Source organism: Poeciliopsis prolifica, unplaced genomic scaffold (assembly GCF_027474105.1).
Source record: "Poeciliopsis prolifica strain line A6 unplaced genomic scaffold, Auburn_PproV2 SCAFFOLD042, whole genome shotgun sequence".
In the NCBI taxonomy this organism is placed as follows: Eukaryota; Metazoa; Chordata; class Actinopteri; order Cyprinodontiformes; family Poeciliidae; genus Poeciliopsis; species Poeciliopsis prolifica.
Genome location: NW_026562417.1, coordinates 3,312,494 through 3,330,004, shown reverse-complemented (window position 1 = coordinate 3,330,004; position 17,511 = coordinate 3,312,494). Strand labels below are relative to the sequence as shown.

Here is a 17,511-nt window from a genome sequence, read left to right as displayed (position 1 = left end):
TCCAACCAGGAGCTAATACCTAATAAATTCCTCTACGGTAATTTGGCACCACTAAATTCTATTTTTTATTTTCAAAAAAAAAACTATTAATTAAGCCTCCGTTGAGCTGTAACCACACAGGAACACTGGAGGAGTGAAACGTAATAACTGGTCTGTGTTGGACGTCAAAGGGACTAAAAGTTATATCAAAGCAGTATTTGAGGATAACTGGTTGGAGTTTAAATGGCTGCAATCAAAGGATTAAATCAATGATGCCAGCCGACAAACTTTCCAACAGGCAGAAGAGGTCGTCTTCGCAACTGTTTTAAGTGTTAACTGAGGTTTGCAGACAAAACAAAAATGGTCGTCTTTTGAAAAACCATGTTGAAAATAAAAAAAAACTTTTGCAATTGCAAAACGTTTCTATGAAATAAGAGATGCAATTAAAATCACACCTAAAGATGTTTGTTCACACAATAAGTCATGAAAAAAAAAAACTTAATCCTCCAACCACTTCATCTCTTCTTCTTTGTGGTTTGTGGCAGCGACAACGTCCAGTTGTTGATCATGCGATTTATGTGACGTGAAAAAAGTGCTTCCCTTGCAGCTTTGCAAAATAAATAAATTTTGATGTGGCCACAAAAAAAGCCTCATGCCAAGCATTGAAATTTTATATTGAAAAACTAGTATTTTTTTTCCAAAATTGCTGTGCAATGAGCAAATGTATTTCCCAAATATCAAATTGTGCAGTTAGTGGAGAAACACAGCTGCAGATCTAAAGGAGAGAATACCAACACCAGAAATTGGTGTCGGACAAAAAGTTGCAATCAGCAGGTCGGGCTTTTTAAAGATTGGTGATCTGCTAGAAAACTCCAATCGGTGCACAGCAGAAATTAATAATACAGGCACAGGAACTACCCTCTGCCCCCCATAGTGATAGGGATATTTTTGCAGATTGTGGGAACACTTCCTGCTGTAAATATGATGTCACAGTGGAAGCACTGTGAGAGGACAGACAAGACAACAGCATGGATACAAAGAGTTTAGTATCCTGAATGGGGCCGATGTTGAGCTTCAGACCTAGTTGAGGAACTAAATGTGTCAGAGGCCTCTTTTTGTTCACTGTAAATGTTTCAGCAAAGCTCTGCTGTTTCCCCCACAACTGCACTTCAGAAATCTCAGATCTAGGTGAAAGCCCGGAGTTGCAGAGAGGTTTTCGCCACATTTTAGCCTGAAGCTTGCATGTCTCCAATGAGCTGTGAGTAGTACAGAGCTGACTCAATTTCTGAGCTGTGTTACGATCTTAGAATAGAGGGCTGTGGGGAGGTTCTGTAAAATGAAGCTATGAATAACTGCTGAGGAGATACACACGTTCAGAATCACACTGAGGGACTCGCAGCGAGACGAGCGGGCCAGTTTGTGACCGTTTGATGTGTGCGGTTAATGTTTCAGCACCGCTCCCGCTTTCTGATTGGTGGCGAGTCGTCGGTGCGCGGACGCGCCGCAGATAGGTTTATCCGCAGAGAATTTGTGATGGCCCACGTCCAGCCAAGTTGTGTGTGTGTGCGTGTGTGTGTGTGAGTGAGAGGCTCACTAATCTGCATGCCTAGTTAGGGCAGTAAGATGCTACATTTCCATCTGCTTGGCACAAATTGAGAAAATACTGTGTGTGTGCGATTAGTAATCCGCTCGCCGTTCAGTGGAGCGGGGATGAAAGCTAATACTTAAGCTCCTGGTTTTAACAAAAAATAAAGATCTTTTTGAAGATTTCCTCGGATTTAAATGGAAAGGTCCATCTTTTACCAGGAGTTCTTAAGGTCAGCTGTAGACGAAGAAAAAACAGGAAGTGAAAAGAACATCCGTTGCTCTCTATAAAAAGATGCGCAGCTCAGTCACAAAGAGTTTGCCAGCCTCACAGATTTGTGGTTTTGGTTTATACCCAAAGTGTTTCAGATCAACAAAGACAATATTTTGTGCTCTTGTAATCTACTTCATGTTGTCAGGCAGGTTCTACTTCATTGGTTTCTTGAGTTTACAGGTTTAAAAATCATTTAAAATACAAGCGCTGGAACAATGAATCATTATTGAAATATAGTCAACTACTGTAGGAATTGATTGTTACATGTATAAAAATGCGAAAAAGGCCATTAGCTGAAAATAAAAAAACAATCAGAGAAGTAATTGAGCCTAAACTGTACAATAAATACATTTATATACATTTTGGAATCAAGATGAAAACCTTAGTTACCTTTGTCTGTGTTGTTTTACCCAAAACTCTTCAAGTAGCATAGTTTTAGCTTTACCTGTTTCCAGTCCACTAAAGCAGGGGAGCTCAAAACGTCAATCGCGATCGACCGCTCGATCTCGGGAAGGTTTTGAGTCGATCACGGCAGTAGGTGACAAACTGAACGCCACCAGGACGCTGAGACCAGAACTTCCTCTTCTGACAGGCTTTTCAAAACTATTCACCAAGATCCTAAATGTTTTTAGCTTAATCAAAGAATAATCATTTTATAAAAGCAAGAAAATGTGTTAAAATTAATAATCAGTAATTATTGTTTCAACAAGATGTTGCATTTCGGTTCCATTAACAAAAAAAAGGTGACTCAAAGACCAACAGGAGTTTAAATTAGCTAATCAACCAGCGCTGTGTTCATGAGAGGCTTATTAATAATCGATAAATAAATATCAAGCCTGGAAACCTGATATCGTAACGCACTGAATGCTATGTTTTTAATCTAATCTCTGCTCGGCTTGCGGGGCGCAGGCGGTTGCCATGGCAATAGGTATGCTTAAAACGATAAAGAGAGAGAGAATAAAAAGGTGCGAGTGGTTTTGAGTTGATCACCTGTTCGGGTTGTTTTATCTTTGTTTACCTTCGCTGTGGTTCATCACAGCCGCTGGAGTTTCTGAATGTTCAATAAACAACAAGTTTGGACTAATTACCTCGTTCGTTTACAGTAAACGTCACAACGTCAAATAGGACAAATATATCTGATTAAGTTTTAACAAACAAATGGCTTCTACCACGACAATTATATTAAATTAAACTACTTCTATCCGAAATACAGAAGATTTGCCTTTATCTCTGCAGAATTCTTTGGTTCCTCCTATCAGTCTGTAGTTTCTCACATTGATGTCATCAAACCGAAGTTCAGATCTACCATAACTGACTGACACCTGCTGGCCTCAGGTTTGCAACCAGCTTCTGACTGAGAAACCAGTAACCTGCTCCCAGTGTCAGAATCTCACTGAGAAGGAAACCACATTAGGTTTTCTGTCACTTTATCATTTCTGATATAACTGATGTGTATCCAATGATGTATAAGAGAGAGAGAATAAAATGTATAAGTCAATAGGGCTTAATTTACAATTTTTATGTTTTCGTTTTATGAGGTAGATCTCAGCCGGCTGGTGAAAGAAAAAGTAAATCTTGGTCCCTGCACTAAAGGAAAGCTTAGTTATTGCGTTATAGGCACCAAAATATTTATTTGGTGCCTAGATGCAAATAAATCATTTATTTGCATAAATAAATAAATAAATCATTTATTTATTTGCATCTTTTCAAGTATTTTTTTATGTTGTATGAAAAAGGATAAAACAGTCTAATTAAAAGTGTAGAATGTTAAAAAATGTGATCCAATTAACTGTCAGAATAATTTATTTCTAAACTAATCATTAGCTGCAGCCCTAAAAACCACACATCATATCAACTTTGATGGTTTTTGGCTGATATTAAAATGTGACTATTTGACAAAGTATGAAAAGTATAAACAGGAAATCGATGAGGGCTCTTCTACAGCATCAGCTTAACATGCTGTCCATCAGCTGTGTTTCCATGACAACTTGCAGTGTGGAGAAACTGCTCCCCTCCTCACCCCCCACCCCCTCCACAATGGCGTGTAGAAACCTCAGACTTCCTGTCGGCTTCTTACTCCGACTCTTTCCATCACCATGGATACAGAACCATCCCCATCCCGTCGCCGTTTTCCACCTCGGGTCGTGCCCTCTGTTTCTCACTATTGTGGACGCACACAGACACGCACACCCTGGGACAATAAGACAAAGACACATGTATGCACTCACAGGCCTGAGTCTGAGTCTGAAGGAGGCGGGGTTTGTTTCAGAGGGGGGTTGATCAAGATTCTGACCACTCTCTGGTCACACTCGCAGCCCGTTAATGAACTTTCCCAGAAGGAGAAGAAGGTTTATGCTGCGCCGACATGCTGACTTCTGCTCTGTTCCTCTGAGTTCCCTCGACGACCAGGACGCAGGAAAACTTCCTCCATCAAACCAAACTGGTTCTGCCTGCTGCCACATCTCAATGTTGCTGTAAATGATTATTTTGGGGTTGCTTTTCTCTCTTTCTGCAGGTGTAGAAGCAGACTTCCAGGCTGCTGACTCATATTGACTTGTATTTCTAAGTGTTTTTTTCTCTCTACTCTTAAACCTCTCTCACTTTTTTGCCTCATTTCTTTTCCACCACCTTTTCCGTTACGTTTGCAGTAAAACAATAAAGCAATTTCTACTAAGGTTTTATACATGAGGTGTAATTCACCTGTAAAAATTAATCTGTTGGGTCTCACCTTGACATTGACAACAATTCTGAATGTCACACTGCTGGAGAAGACATGTTTAAAAATGTTTTTTTTTTTAAATAGCACAACTGTGAAATATCCTAGAGCAATCACCACATTATTTATTCTATAAGGCCTGTGTGGCATAAATTCTGCCGTTTATTCCCTTCAGCCAGAGTTCACAGCTGGTCAGGATGGCCATCTGTGAGAAACACAAAAATCGGAAGCTGGGGGGACTGTTCTTGCTGCAAGTGTGCCAAATGCTCATGCACCTGGATTAACCTTTGAGTCAAACAGCTGTGCCAAAAATAAACCCCACAAAGCCAAGAATGTGCAGAAGGGAAACAATACAGACAGTTGCTTCAGGGGTCAAACTCAGCGAGAAGAACAGATACCCTCAACGCAGCTGAGAGACCAAAATGACAAAAGTGTGGCACCACGAATCTCTTAAGTTTCAATCCATGGACATGAGATGTTACTTACGTTACTGTAAGCATCAATTATAAATCGTCACGGCAATGGTTTGGATAGATTATAAATGTAAGAAAGATGTTTTTATGTTGACTATAGAATTGGTATACAGAGAAGTTCATGGCAAAAAACCCAAATCCTCGGCCAAAGCATCAGCTTATCACCACCATGCTGGACATTATGAGATGTGAGTGCTGCATTTGTTTTAGTTTCTTTGTGAAACTGGATCACTGGAAAGTTTGATATTTGGCAAATATAATGGCAGACTGACTTTTGTAGTTATAGATGTCTTAAGTTTTTTTTCCTCTTTCTCACCATACAGTAAAGGAAATTTAATTATTAGATTGCCTTATAACCTTTCCTACATTAAGTTGGAATAATCGCTTTTACTGAAGACTTTCCCTACATGCAAGTCTAGTCTGAATCTAGTTTAGAAAGAAAAAAACTTAAAAATGTAAGAAATTGTAAGATTTTTTTTTTTTTTAGAAAGACATCATTAGGAACTCCTGTTAGTCTTAAGAGTTCTTTAAGAATGCCAGTGGAGATCAATCTGTCCTCATGTGTATAATCTTACAGTTACAGCTGGGTGTCCACTCTTCCAATGATTCAACAGGAAAGAGGAAAGGGACTGAGTCCATGAGAGTGAAGAGTGAGCGAAAAGTCTCATGGGTTTTGTCGTTGATGGCAAAAACATAAAAAAGAAAATTCACCATCTGAATTTGACACTTAAATCAACAATGTTGGCAAAACCCAGAAAATCCACATTTATCTACAGAAATGACAACACATTTCTGTTGCTAGGCGAAGGATTGGCATGTCAATTGGCCACATCATTAGCATGCCACAAAAGGAGCCTGGGAACCTCTCCCAACACTCAGCAACCAAGAAGTGGGTGAACCCTGCACAGGTTGCCAGCAAGCACACACACGGGACGGGCAGCCATTCACACACACGCACACACACACACACTCTTACCTGAATGCAGTACAACTAGTCTAACATGCAGGATTAGGGGCTGTGGCACAAATCCAGAGCAGCAAACAGAAAAGCAACAGCTGAGATTTTAAACTAGCAGAACTGCAGTTGTGATTCAACACTGATACCTAAAATTCAGTCGTGCAACTTTGAATCTGTCCAACATATAGCCAGAGCTACAACAAACAGCACACTCGCATAACACGACCACGACTAAACATTTTTAGTAGTGAGGCGCTGATCTGATATTAATATCTGGATCGGTTCTGATGTTGAAAATAATTCTAGATCGGGTATCATTGTGCCAAAATTAAATTAAACTATTCAGTTTAATTCTATGCTTTGTGCTCTGAGCAATATCATAATTTATCATTGACTTTACATTATATTTAGAATTTCTCATTTCTGAACCATTTGAAAGACGTTTATTTTCACATGTTGTTTTTGTCAGTTTCACCGAGCTTGTGAAGCCGTTGGCGTACTTAAGTGTGCTGTGCTGGTACAGAGTTATCAAATAAATATCTGTATGTCACTACATTTATGTCTGTGTTTGAAAAAAAAGAAACATTGAAGTGATTTCAGTCAATTTTGATATAAGATCAGCTGACACTAAACTTCAGATATCAGTTTCTGTATCAGAAGTTGAAAGTGGATCAATGCATCCCTAACTTTTAGCAATGTAATATTTTGTCAAGCTTATATATGCCTTCGACTTCACAATTACGTCCTACTTTGTGTTTTTCTGTCACACAAAATCTTGATAACACACAGGGTGGAAAAGTTCGGTCTGGCCCAACAATTAAACTGCAGTGTTAAGTTCAAAGGTCACTAACAGTAGAAGAGCTGTTGGAGAAGTCTTTGAGCATTAGAGGACAATGAATGTATTCTTTAGAAATCCTGGATTTTGACATGCTCTGAAGTCTCCACTGACCATCAGCTGGCTAGATTAAAAGGTAGTGAAGTTGCCTCAATCCTTGAAGCCAAAGGAAAGAAAAAAAAGAAACAACAGTGGCTTTTTTATGTGACACAGTCAAGACACAGACAGCCATTGTCTGCTAATGGAACTTCAGACAGGCTTTCTCATCTGGAGAGAGCGCTGGCATTTGATGATTGACCATCGGAGCGCTGGTCTTAGCGACTTAGTTTCACTCTTCTGCTCCTTTTCACCTTTTGTTCTCTGGTATCCTGCCATCATTCTTTTCTACTGAAAACTTTCTGCTCCCTATGCCTAGCTGCTTCCTTTATGTAAATGTTAAATGTATTTGGTTTCTTCGTTAATCCCTCGTCTCAGTGTGCGACGGAGAAGTTTCACTAGTTATTCAAACTAAATGAAATTCTTACAGGAATTGCCACAAAACTGAAGCTATTTGATTACAAAAACTTTATTATAGTTGCAATAAGTAGAGGTGCAGTCAGTGGTGGGTTTTTATGTTGACCATATGGGCAGTTGCCCAGGGTAGCAATAGAAGGGGGGCAAAGAAACAGCAAATAAAAAAAAAAAGTCTGACAGTGTAATGAGTAAGCAAGCTGGTTGCTGGTGAGACTCAGGATACCAAAAGTTTGTCAGACTCAACTGTAAATAAAAATCGATTTCACCATCTTTTCATTGGGTGGGGTTGCCCGTCGCATTATTCATACAAGAATCACCACATCCATCAGCTCTGACAAAATCTTTATCATAAAAAAAATGTTGGAAAATGTAATTTAATTTGAAATTATAGATGATCAAAAGCAGTCTAGACTCAAACAAAACAAATCTGTAAATTAGTGCTTTACGTTCTGAAGGAAATGCTAACGTTAGCATTGTTAGTGGCCTGTTGCATTCTATCAGTGCTGGCATTGCTTTGTTTTGTATCAAGCAGTCACAGTTGTTGCATCAGTTGAGCCCAGAGTGTGGATCCGTTCTTCTGCTGCACTTATAGATATTTTATATTTCATAGGTAGAGCAAAGATTTCTCAAATCAGTAGTACATCATCAATATTTCAGGTGGACCTAGGCATGCAAACTGTTTTTACAAACATTGGGGTACACTGTATAAAATGTAGTTTTGTATGTTTTGTATGCACCTTTAAAAGCCAGTAGTTTGTATAAAACTGGTATTCAAATCCCTCCATACATTCACCCAAATGTTCTGGATGAATAAGTGGGTCCTGCCAATGTTTCAGTTACTCACAACAACCACCCAGTTGCCTGAGGCAAAGGATTATTTATACATTAGGTTTACCTGATGAAAACCTGCAGACAAAGAAGCAACAATATGGCTATGTTTGAGGCAATGGAGAAAAAGCTGCATACAGTGAGAGTCGTTATCCACTGTTGACTCTGTGCTGTTAAAAGGGTTGATTTATAATGGAGGTTAATGCAGGTTTAACCTTTCAGCAGATTAAAAGCTGAAAATGTGACACTGATTTAATATTTTAAAATGGAAACTGTGTTAGAATGATTGAATTCTGAGATGCGTTTCCTAAAACTTTATCTACGCCTTACTACATCTGAATGTGGTCAGGCATAGGATGAGGTAGTTTTTCAGCCATTTCAAGATTTCTTTTTCGCAAAACTGCAATGGAAATACTTTATTCCCATCACAAAAGTCACGCTAGATAGCAGGTAGCAGCAACGCAACGCAAGGAGTCTCGCAGCATCACACAGTCAGCCAAATGATTCATGCAAGTGTTTACATACATTGCCGCCATAATTTTGAATCAACTCATCCTTGTACTTTTTTAACCCAACCGCAGTCTTAGTATGACGCTTGCAGATGTCATGGTCAGACAATATGAAAGCAAAATGGTTGTCCTGTCAGACTGTCAGTTCCCGAAACCTGAATAAAAAAAACTTGTAAAAGCACACAACCTGAAAAAAAAAAAAAACTTGTAAAAGCACGCTCTGCACTGTGATTGAATGTTTACAAGCACACAGGTGCTTGTAAAAGCACACAGGTGACCGATTCACCCCACCTCTTAAAATTGTGGGAGGATCAAACTGTGGGCCCTACCCAGGACATATGAAAATAACCTTTATTGTCATTTAAACAACTATTTTTCTCCTTTGCCGCATTTTTCTGACGTTGCTAAAAGAATCTACCTTTACAGTAGCGAGATCGGGGTTTCACAGAGTCCGCTTCACTGTCCAGGCGCCTCAGCATCAAGAAGATCAAGACATCCTCATGGTACAGAACAGCTTAAAATAGCTGTGACCGTATGTCAAAATAGCCATGACCATATGCCGCTAAAGTTAGACCAGACCGCAGCTAAGTGGATTAAAGAATGAGAGCATTTATGAATATAACGCTTCAGATGGAGAGGCCAGATGAAAAAGTGACAGTGAGAAAAGCAAGGGGGGAAAGAAGAAAAAGTATCAAAGAAGAAAGCAGGCAATCAATTATTCAGTGTAACATCTGTGTTTTTTAGCAACGCTAACTCTGTGGTATCCATCCCACTGGATTCACTGTTCATCTTCGATGTATGTAAGAGAGTGCTGTTTGAGCACAGACGTTTGTATGTAGTGCAAATCGCTAAATCTTTCTGGCACTCATGAGTTTCGATGTAGCAGAGTTTAGAATAAAACTTTCTGCATTCCTGCATCTTCCTCTTCAAAGCCAAATCAATCATGTTGGGATAATTTGTTCTCGCTTTGAAGTTAGGTAGGTTGTGTAGAAGAAGCTCTAAACTTGAGTTTTGTTCCTCAGCAGGAGACATTCCCCCTCAGTAGAAAGCATTTCAACAAATAGCAAATATCCTCAGGTATTCACTTGGGATAGGATGTGAGAAGTGATACAAATGCAGAGTTTTGCAGCTACGCACTGGGAATGACAGTCAAGAACGGGGAGCGACGATATAGATCATACAAAATGGAACAATTCTTCTCAGCACACAATAATTTACTGTAAGATCGCGTACCGTATTCATTTCCCTCTAAAATCTTGCGAAGATTCTATGCCTTTCTTAGACCTAGACCACATATCTGGGTTTTATGCGTTTCTGCCGTTTATCCACTCAAAAGCTCAGTTTAGTAACACTTATTTATAAAAACTCAGACCAAAGTGGATATTTGAGAAAACGTGGACATGAAAAATTACAGTCTGCGTCCAATATGCGTCAATATCCATGTACTTGTTTTGTCAAGACTCCCAATCAACATCGTCCACATTAAATCCCATTAAATCAAATTCAGGTTTGTTGATCTGATAGGACAAAATGCAATAGAATAGCTCAGGAGGGCATTTAAGAAGAACCTTAAAAGTAAACACGAACAGACATCCTAACCACTCTGACCAGTGAAATGCCATTTCATTCAAGTATAATTATAAAGTGGTTGTAAGGCAACCTTCCAGCTGGACTTGAACTCCCATACCCCTGGTGATTTGTATCTGACTGCAAGTTATGTCATCGCTCTTCCACTAATTTCATGGATTTACTCACTCTGCTTTGCTATGGGGCCCCGGAAGCATGTGTCACTATTTTGTAGCCAATTAATTTTGCCCCATCCGGCATCCCGTTATGTCAACCGGACGAGCCCTCTCTGGATCGAGTGCTCGGCCAGATGGCATCCTACCAGCAGGACATATGATTGCTGATGTCACATTGAACCTGATATAATGTTTGGTGGCACTTTGCCCAGATTTTCCTCAGTGAAACGAAGAGGGCATCGTTTTTCTTGTAAGAACTGCCACTGGAGGGCCATTTATGAGTGTCTACTTTACAAAAACTGCGCCCAACAACATCATACAGTTGCACGTTGGCAATGTGGTACTTGTCCAACAAGCTGATATCCAGTGTCAGCTTGACTAATCACTAAAGCTAAACTAATCAGTATATCTCTACACCTGGTTTTTATGGGCTGAGTATTTTAAGAAGAAACATGAGGCCTTTTATTCACAACATAACAAAATTCAAATGTTTTTAAAACGACTGCGGTGCTCTTTAGTCTGAACATGATAAGGTTAGAATAACATGCAACACCAAAGACCACTTCTGTCTGAAAGGCTACTTTCTCTCCTGATAGTCCTTTTTCTGCCTTTTGCCTTTTATTTAGAGGCTTCCACTTAGTATTCATACATATCTCAACTGGTGGGATTTAACACACGCAATTATAAGTAAAAAGCATCAAATGCAATCATATTGAGCAGCCTAAGTGGGATAAATGGAAGGCTGGTGTCTGCTGTTAACATTAGAGGAAAGTACCGCATAGACAACAACCATGCTGAGCTCAAGAAGATTAGCTTCAAATCTGAACGCAGTTGGATTCAAAGAACTCAAAACTCTGTTTCCCCCACCCCCCAGTTAAAACTGAATATTAAAAGTAAAATTCTGCAGAAAAACAGGAAAGCGTGTCGTGATCTCGCTCCCCTGCTGAACTGCAGATGCCATCAGATTGACGGGCATCGTCTGCGAGAGCTACAGAGATCCGTGGCGTGTAGATGGAACCATGCTGAAGAGCATATGCCTCGGCGAGAGAGGCACATGCTGATTGGTGGAAACAAGGCCAGAGATGGCAGCCATGACATCACAGCAGTTTATATGTATGTAGCAGAGTGTGAGGAGGTTAGGCATGAAAACGTGCTCATTTTGAGTCCAGGCTTACTGGAAGACAGGCGGTGTTTTCAGAAGATCTTATCGGGTTCGCTTCGTTTCAGGAGAGAGAGAGCAAATAAGACATAGAGGAAATGGGGTTAAAAGACAGTGAATTGGGGTTGCAGTGATGCATCTTTTAACTTATTCCATCTCTCACCATTGGTGTGTTTCTACCCTATATTACAGTTCTCTTGGGTTTTGTTTCTATTGCTTTCCTCTGAGTAAAACATGATCACAGAAGAATCATGTCAAAGCCAGTTGAGTTCATGAAATGTGGGCTTCCAAGGCAGAACGTCATAGTCTTCATCTTCTGGCGCGCCTTAAAAGAAATGCCAAAGTAAATCAAATAACCTTGTTAGGAGGCAGTGGTAAGTATGTTAGCGTCCTCACTTTGATTTCTCCCAACTTTAATCAAACTATCAAAGCTCTTCAGATGTTGAAAAACTTGAGTTTTTCCAAATTGATTTTAAATTTTGTGGAGGAAAAAATTACGGAAAGGTAATTATAGTTGAAGCAACAAACCAATCAGTGGTTAAACATAATCACTCAGCTTTTCACTTGATGAGTGTCTGGGCTATCAAATGTTAAAACAACGTAAAGTGAGTCTAGATTTTCTATGATGTACGATCTAAAAATTACACACAGTAGATGCGTTGCACATATTGGAATTATGGAAATAAATCCACTCGATGGAAAGATGCCAATTGCAGAAAAAAAACTCATTTTTTTATTTTTATAAAAAGTCTTTTTCACAAAACTACAAAGGAATCACTTTTTTTGCATCACATACATGACATGATCAACAACCGGACGTTGCTACCAATGGAAACGACAAAGACGGCAGGAAGTGGTGGGAGGATGATGGCGTGGCATGATTTCTAATTTTAATGGAGCTTCTTATTTAACGAAAACGCCACAATCGTGAAATTGAGTTTTTTTCGTCGACCTTAGCGATAAAGCCGTGCAAATACATTGCAATTGAAAACCATGAACGTTGGATTGTCCATTGACAATTTGCACTGTCAATATTTTGCGGTAATACATAAAAAAGTCATCACTGATTGGTCATTGAGCATCTTGTTTGGTCTAACCACCAGAAGAACTTTAGGGATGCTATTTGGTTAATTCAAACACAACTTCTTAATATATTTTTATATTTTCAGATGTTAACAATACAATAACCATAAATCTTTTCTAATAATTTCAGTTCAATTCTGTCGGTTTATTACAGTTTTCAGAGCAGACTCATTGTCCAAACCGAAATCTTTTGCATTTTGGAAAAAGAACAAAATCACATTGATTATTGATTATTCCAGCAGATTACTGCAGCAATACTGACGGATAGACACAAGTGTGACTTGAAACCACTCTCATTACAAATGAATTACCATCATCATCAAAATTATTACCGTCAGGAATATTGTTGCCATCTTCAGAAGCTGTAACCGGAACAGCAGCAGGTGTAAAATATGGAAATGTCAGCAGTCACAACAGTATCTACGATAATGGAAACAAATCCGGTGAGTACATTGTCCATATTCCAAAAATGTCCCGCCCGAGACCCTCCGCTCAGAAGTTCCCACAGACATTTAACTTGAGGTGATTGATCCATTTTCTATCCAAGTAAAAATCAGACAACTAGAAATAAACACCCACCCCACCACCTGTTACCAAAGTCTGAAACCAGTCCTCTATTCAGACCAAACCAGTAACAGTTCACACAAACAAAAAGTATTCAGGTGCAAGAAAAAGAGTCATTTGGGAGAAAGGTGCACATTTGTTCTTATTTATTTTTAGAATTTCTTCCCCCCCTCCCCAGGCATAATATTTGAGGTAACAGTGATTGCAGTGAGCATCTCAAGTCCTGCACATGGTCCCTCTGCAGGACATTCTGAGCCCAGAGACTTTCACTGCAGAGGAAAACATGATTTCAGCAGGGAATTCAAAAAGAGAAAAGAAAAAAATATATATATTTATATATCCCTGCACAAAAAAAGCTGTTGCGCATTGCCATCAGGCTGAATTAAAATCCTGTACCAAACCACTGCATCGTCTCAAAAGTGCGTCGGGTGTCCGCGGGAATTCATTAGTCGCGCGCGGCTCAAAATGAAGCGCCTTCATGTCGTCGCGTGTCGGTCAGAAGACATTTCAACCCGTCCGACCCCCACAAACACTTCATCCTCTTACCTATGTGGCTGATCAGAAGCAGCTGGCAGATGCACACAGCGGTTCTCAGAGCCGTAGAGTCCATGGTGTCGATGAGCTCAACGTAAAAAAAAAAGCCGGGAGAGGAAAAAACTAAATTGTTTTTCGTTTGTTTAAATAAAAAAAGAAAAAGAAAAAGAAAAGAAGCGTATCGGATGCGCTAAGAGGTCATCGTTGAGCCCGTCCTCTTGTCAGTGGGACGGACTCGACACAGACTGGCTCAGCTCGGCTTGGTTCTGCTGGGTTGGTTTGAGGAGAGCGGGCTCGCGCGCGCCGCCCGGTTGGTTGGTTGGCTGGACGGTTGTTGCGGACTCGCGCGCTCTTCACGTATATCGCATTAAGGAGACGGACGGCGCGCGCGCCGCCCACCGCCTTGAACGGAAATGAGCGAGTCGCTCCTGTAATGTGCGGCTGATCTTCCTGCAGGGACCCATTTATCTGCAGCGGCTGGGGCTCACTGGCTGCCTGTTAGAAATACACTTGATATTATAGCACACAGATGGATCGTTGCACTTCTTGTTGTTTTTTTGGCATATATATATATATATATATATATATATATTATATATATATATATATATATATATATATATATATATATACGTATATATATATATATATATATATATACGTATATATATATATTATATATATATATATATAATATATATATATATATATATATATATATATATATATATATATGCGTGGCTTATATATACGTGGCTTGTGTATATATATTATATATATATATACATATATATATATATATATATATATATATATATATAGAAAGAGAGAGAGAGAGAGAGAGAGAGAGAGAGAGAGAGAGAGAGAGAGTTTATCTGTAGAGCACATTTCAGCAACAAGGCAGTTGAAAGTTTTTTACATCATAAAAACACAAAAATAAAAAATTTGAAAAAAAAAAACATACAATGACCAATTGAAAAATCAGTAACAAATGTTCAATTTTGAGCGCCATGATCAAAATTGTCAATTCACATCAAATGTGTCGCGCAATGTTCCAACTCTAAATAGCTGGGTTTTCAACCGTGATTTAAAGGAACAGAAGCTCCTGCTAATGGCCTACTGGTGGAGGAAGAAACGCCCTGTGGAGAAGGAGCTTTTGAGAACTGAGATCGGCTGAAGTTTCCTTGAATTGAGCTCCATCCGTCTTCACATCAACTCCAACAAGTTTTCACCGCCGTGCGGAGGTGGAAGGTTCAGGGTCACATGTAGTGTCAGCCTTCAGCATCTATGCAATGTTCTGCATGAAGGTCAAAAGGTCTCGTCTCAGTCTCCCCCGACCAGAGCACACTCTTCCACAAGTTTGCTGCCTCGGCTGCTTGGCTTGTGGGAACCTGGAAAACTCAAACGCAAGAAACTTTTTTTGATCCATCTTTTATTTAGGAAGCGCAGCATTGTAATTTTCCACAGAACCAAACAAGACGGCATCAGTGCTCCAGGGTGTCACCTCAGGAGGGTAGAACAGCCACGGCAGAACGGTAATACGACTTCAAAAATACCTTCAAACTGTCTGAAAAACTGAAACAGAACCACATGAAGATGCAGGAATGTGAGCCAAGAGGACCTGAATCAATGTGGGCTTTTTGTGATGAGAGTGAGATTTGGCAGCGGCTGGACTTCAGGATTTCCCACGAAGTTCACAGTTGTAGGTTGCCGGGTGTTTGCGGGGTGCATGTGTGTGTCTTGTGAGAGAGAGGGAGGAAGGGAGCGCGTTTCCACAAGCAATCAACAGGTTTCACTGGTGCAACAGGGCCACGACTGATGGGAGCTTGGATGCGTGTGTGTGTCTGTGTGTGTCTGTGTGTGTGTGTGTGGGGGGGGGGTGCAAGCCTGGGTCGCACAATGACACAAGGCTCTCATTACTCTGTGTGCATCAATTAGCATACATTAAAAGAGATAATCCCCTTCAATTCACACGGGAGCCTCGTCTCATTTGTTGGACCAACTTTCTTCTTTTTTTTCAGACGCTCGTCTGGCAATATCCTCTCTGGCTCTCAGCTTCCGGGTGCAAGGCATCGGCCCCGAAAGCACGTTTACGGCTCATGAAAGGGAACGTGGCTTGTAACACATTGATGGCAGCTATGGAGTGTATACGGACATGAACCGATGAGAAAACTCTTTGACAAGTCTGCAACGCCTCGCTTGTCAAACATTTGGACAAGAAAACCTTGTCTGACATGACAAGGTTATACACTGTTTATGGAACCTTATATTATATGTCAATTAACGTGGTTTACAATCCCAAGGATTGCCATCTATTGTCTGTTTCTCGTTGCTGATGCCTCAGCTTCCCTTACTTGTGTGTTCCCTGCATTCAGTGACTTGCTCGCTCCTTCTCGATGTGCTCGGGTTTCGATCACCAGTGGCAAGACTTTTTGACAATTTGGGCAAAACAGGAAAAAGTTCAAGATGCGTGAGAAGGCTTTTTGTTAAACGAAAGAGCCGACGGTTAGAGTCGACGCCGAGTTGGGATGAAGAAACATATGTTGCCGTCTCCAAGCTGCCCTTACCTCCAGTTGCGGCGGAAAACTGATTGTCTTTTTTCTGAGCTCTCAGGTTTCTATAGATTAAGGATCCTGTGTTGCCACTGCCTGTTCTCTCTCTGATTGTGCAATCAAACCACAACTGGGACATGGTCAATAACTCGATGGCTCTCAGTTCAGCTACCTGCAGTGGGCTTTCGAACAAGTCGGTTCTGGATTGTCAGTATTTAGTGTCTAAGATACTGCTTACTTTTCAAGGTGGTCAAGAATATAGAAATAGTGCAAAACTCTCGTTGTGTCTGTGTGATCCTATGCATGTGTGTACATGTTGAACCCGTGGTGAAAGGACAATACAGTGGTATTGACCTCCAGCGGTGCCAATCGGAGGTCGGTATCCTGGACACCACCGGGCTGACAAACACTGGTCGATGTGTGTGTGTGTGTTTATTGGTGAGAGCGGTGCTGCTGGCAGGTCAATGGCTGCTGTGGAGCAACAACTCTCCATGCGCTCATTAGTCCAGAACATATGTGGCATTTGGATCAATACTGCAGCTAATTATTGCATACAGTGTGTTTGCTTGAATGGTGGCAAACGTGGGCCAATATTTCAGAATTTTAAATGAGCAGTCTTATGTAAAACAGATTTTCTTCTCTTCTATTATTATTTTTTTTGGCTTTTCATCATGTTATAATGTTATTCTCTCATCAAAAACATACCTGGAGTGTTGCTTTAACTCTTTCATGCATGTTTGTAAAAATCCTTCAATCTCCATGGCAACCGTTCAGCTCTGGTGGACGTAGCTCCACCTTTGAGACACAGCTCCTCAAAGGTGGATCTGCAGTTGCCAGTCTTCTGAGCTTCTGCCTTCCAAAGCAGTGACTCCCCACTCAGCTCCTTCAGACTAGCCATCAGCAATTAGCAAACACCTGGTGGCATCTGTTGAGCTCACTGTGGAAGTGCAGCTCTGGTAAAAACGTTAAAGGGTTCCTGGAGGAGCCATGTTGTTCTGACTTCCTGAGGGTGGAGTGTCAAAAAGAGCAGGGGTTTCTTAAAGAGACATTGGCCCAATTTCAAGAGGCTAAATCACAAAGTGAACCTTCTGGTAAGTTAAATTTGATACATTCAGTATTTTTATAACAACCAAAGGCAGCATAGCTACTTGATTGTGCTATAAAATGGCACCATGTGTCTGGAAAACACATAACACTGCCCCTTTAAC

At 40.4% G+C, this 17,511-nt stretch overlaps 1 protein-coding gene across 3 annotated transcripts in view; it reads right to left on the bottom strand.

Annotated features, from left to right (window-relative positions):
- Positions 1 to 14,198, bottom strand: part of ptprz1b (protein tyrosine phosphatase receptor type Z1b) — a 57,132-nt gene extending 42,934 nt beyond the window's left edge. For all 3 annotated transcript variants that reach the window (XM_055055538.1, XM_055055540.1, XM_055055539.1), the window contains exon 1: positions 13,764 to 14,198. In XM_055055538.1, coding sequence (XP_054911513.1) covers positions 13,764 to 13,827 — 64 coding nt within the window. In that variant the 5' untranslated portion in view covers positions 13,828 to 14,198. The remainder of the gene's footprint in view (positions 1 to 13,763) is intronic.
- Positions 14,199 to 17,511: the final 3,313 nt, after the last annotated feature.